At 27.8% G+C, this 2,189-nt stretch overlaps 1 protein-coding gene across 1 annotated transcript; it reads right to left on the reverse strand.

Annotated features, from left to right (window-relative positions):
- Positions 1-563: 563 nt before the first annotated feature.
- Positions 564-1,734, reverse strand: LOC115245912. Its single transcript, XM_029824407.1, has 2 exons — positions 1,584-1,734; positions 564-1,420 (listed from the first exon to the last, which is right to left on the reverse strand). Exons 1-2 carry the CDS (start codon positions 1,725-1,727, stop codon positions 1,181-1,183), a joined length of 384 nt encoding a protein of 127 aa, XP_029680267.1. The 5' UTR covers positions 1,728-1,734; the 3' UTR covers positions 564-1,180.
- Positions 1,735-2,189: the final 455 nt, after the last annotated feature.

A 2,189-nucleotide genomic window follows, 5' to 3' on the forward strand; every position in this document is an offset into this window, starting at 1 on the left:
CATGGTAGCGACGCGAAAAAAAGCGATCCTTAAAGAAACGATGCCAGGTGCAACGCACTCTCTCGCGTCTTCTCATGACGAATACTCCGGATTTAATTCGACGAAATCGTGATACTCGTGGTATTAGTCTCTCTCAGACAGCGAGAGTGTTTTACGGAAAAGATACAGTCGATGAAAGACGACAATTCGCAATCATAAGATTTTGTAGCATTTAATGCGATAAGTGAGTTGCGCTCTGATAACATCAAAAAAGAAAGTTTATGCTATTAAAAGTTACTTTATTAATGTTATAAATCAAGGTTACTATTGAAATTATACATTATTATAATTTATATTATTAAAGATTACGATGCTGAATTATTAATTCAATTTTAAAGATTTAAATGCCTGGCGACAAACGTTACAAAATATACTCATCCATTATAGATAGATGTTTGGCGTAATACAATATAATTAGGTTGCGCATAATTTACGTAAACTTCAAGCATGCAATTCTCTGCCTTTTCCTAAGCATGTTTATGAAAATGGGAAAGAAAGCAAAAGGAATATATTGGAGTACACAGTTTTTTTTTATAAATATTATAGAAATATATTAACTATTTTTACATTTGTCTATATCGCGCGGATTATTTACTCCAAATTATAAATATCAATTGAATATAATCACGTGTATTGCACGTTCATTTCTATAAATATTAAATTGAATAAAATCACATGCGGTGCTTTAAAATTAACATAATTGAATTTAATTGGACAAATCACACGTAATCTAGTCACTTCTTTCAGATATTAATAAAATTCGTTAATTAAAATAAAGAATTTTGCTTTGGTTTCTTCGAGACATGTTGGCATCATGCCTCCTCTGACTAGAATTTATAAACTAATTATAAAATAATTCAGTTCAATTAATAAATTGACAATTTGAGAATGTAGTTTTATCACATTTGTTTTAGGACTTTATATTCCCCGTTTTCTCGCTCTTCGTATAAAAATCTAAATCTTACTAATTTTACTCTAAATTTTAGAGAAGAAATTTGCAAGTAATTTTTAATATTCATTGAAGATGAATCACAAGTTTTGAAATTAAACATTTATATAGTTTTTTTTTTTGTACGAGGAGCAATTTCTATCTCGTAGCTGCGATTGTCTTTGCTATTATCTAGTATATCGAATAATATTTTTACGATTTTTCTAGTTTAGCTTTTTTCGTCGGATTTTCATTCATCGGTTCGTCATTTCTTCTTCTTGAATTTTTGTCTGTTTCTTCTATCTGTTTTTCCTGCTCGTTTCTATTTTGTTCTTCGTTAATTAAATTTGTGGGATCAGAAATTTCGTTTCCGTATTGGTCTGTTTTTACCCACTTGAAACGTCCAGGTAGTGGCATTTCATGCTTAAAATCAAAGTTCCATTTTTTCATGTCCTGTACATCAATAAATATCAAAATTTTAAATCACTTAATCGATATCTAATCTATTTTGCGTAGGATTACTTTATCGAGATATAATTATTTAATAGATTAGAAATAATTTTAATGAACGATTGTTTGGATTTAACTTATTGGAGAAAAATCGTTCGTTTCTTACCTCTTCTGATCTTTGTCGGCTTTCTTCGATAATACGATTGTAAAAGTTCTGTTCCTCGCCGTCGCTGTCATTTTCATCTGCAAAAAGTTTTCTACGCGTGTTCCGTAGACCATTTATCGATGTATTGACACGTTCTTCCATCATCAACCAGGCTCTTGTAAAAAAAGTTAAAATTTTAACGATAAGTTCTCAAATTTATTTTTATATTTATTAAAATAATTGCTCACATATTGAAAAACCTTCTCTTTTTTTATGTTTTTCATAAATTTCTTATAATTTTAATTATATTCACGCAAGAAAATAATTTTATCTTGTATAGATATGGATATTTCTTTTACGAGTCTTGATTCTTTTATCAAATATAAACACAGATTAATCTCATAAATGAATTTGAAAAATTAATATATAAATTAATTTTGTTTACATTTTTATCTGTTCATACAATGCACTTAACGTATAAGAATGAATAATCGTAAATCTAAATTATTGTATTAGAAATGTGACAAATATTTTTTTTGAAATTTCTCTCGTTTTTTTCTCTTATCACATATTATTTTTTATACGTTGCGTTATTTTAATTTTGAAAGAATGTATTTGTTTTTATGT

This window comes from Formica exsecta, unplaced genomic scaffold (assembly GCF_003651465.1).
Source record: "Formica exsecta isolate Colony F162 unplaced genomic scaffold, ASM365146v1 scaffold137, whole genome shotgun sequence".
In the NCBI taxonomy this organism is placed as follows: Eukaryota; Metazoa; Arthropoda; class Insecta; order Hymenoptera; family Formicidae; genus Formica; species Formica exsecta.

Coding starts and splice junctions, on each gene's coding strand:
- LOC115245912 (XM_029824407.1), bottom strand. CDS start 1,727: ATGATGGAAGAACGTGTCAATACATCGATAAATGGTCTACGGAACACG. Junction 1,421..1,583: donor GCCGACAAAGATCAGAAGAG/GTAAGAAACGAA, acceptor ATTGATGTACAG/GACATGAAAAAATGGAACTT.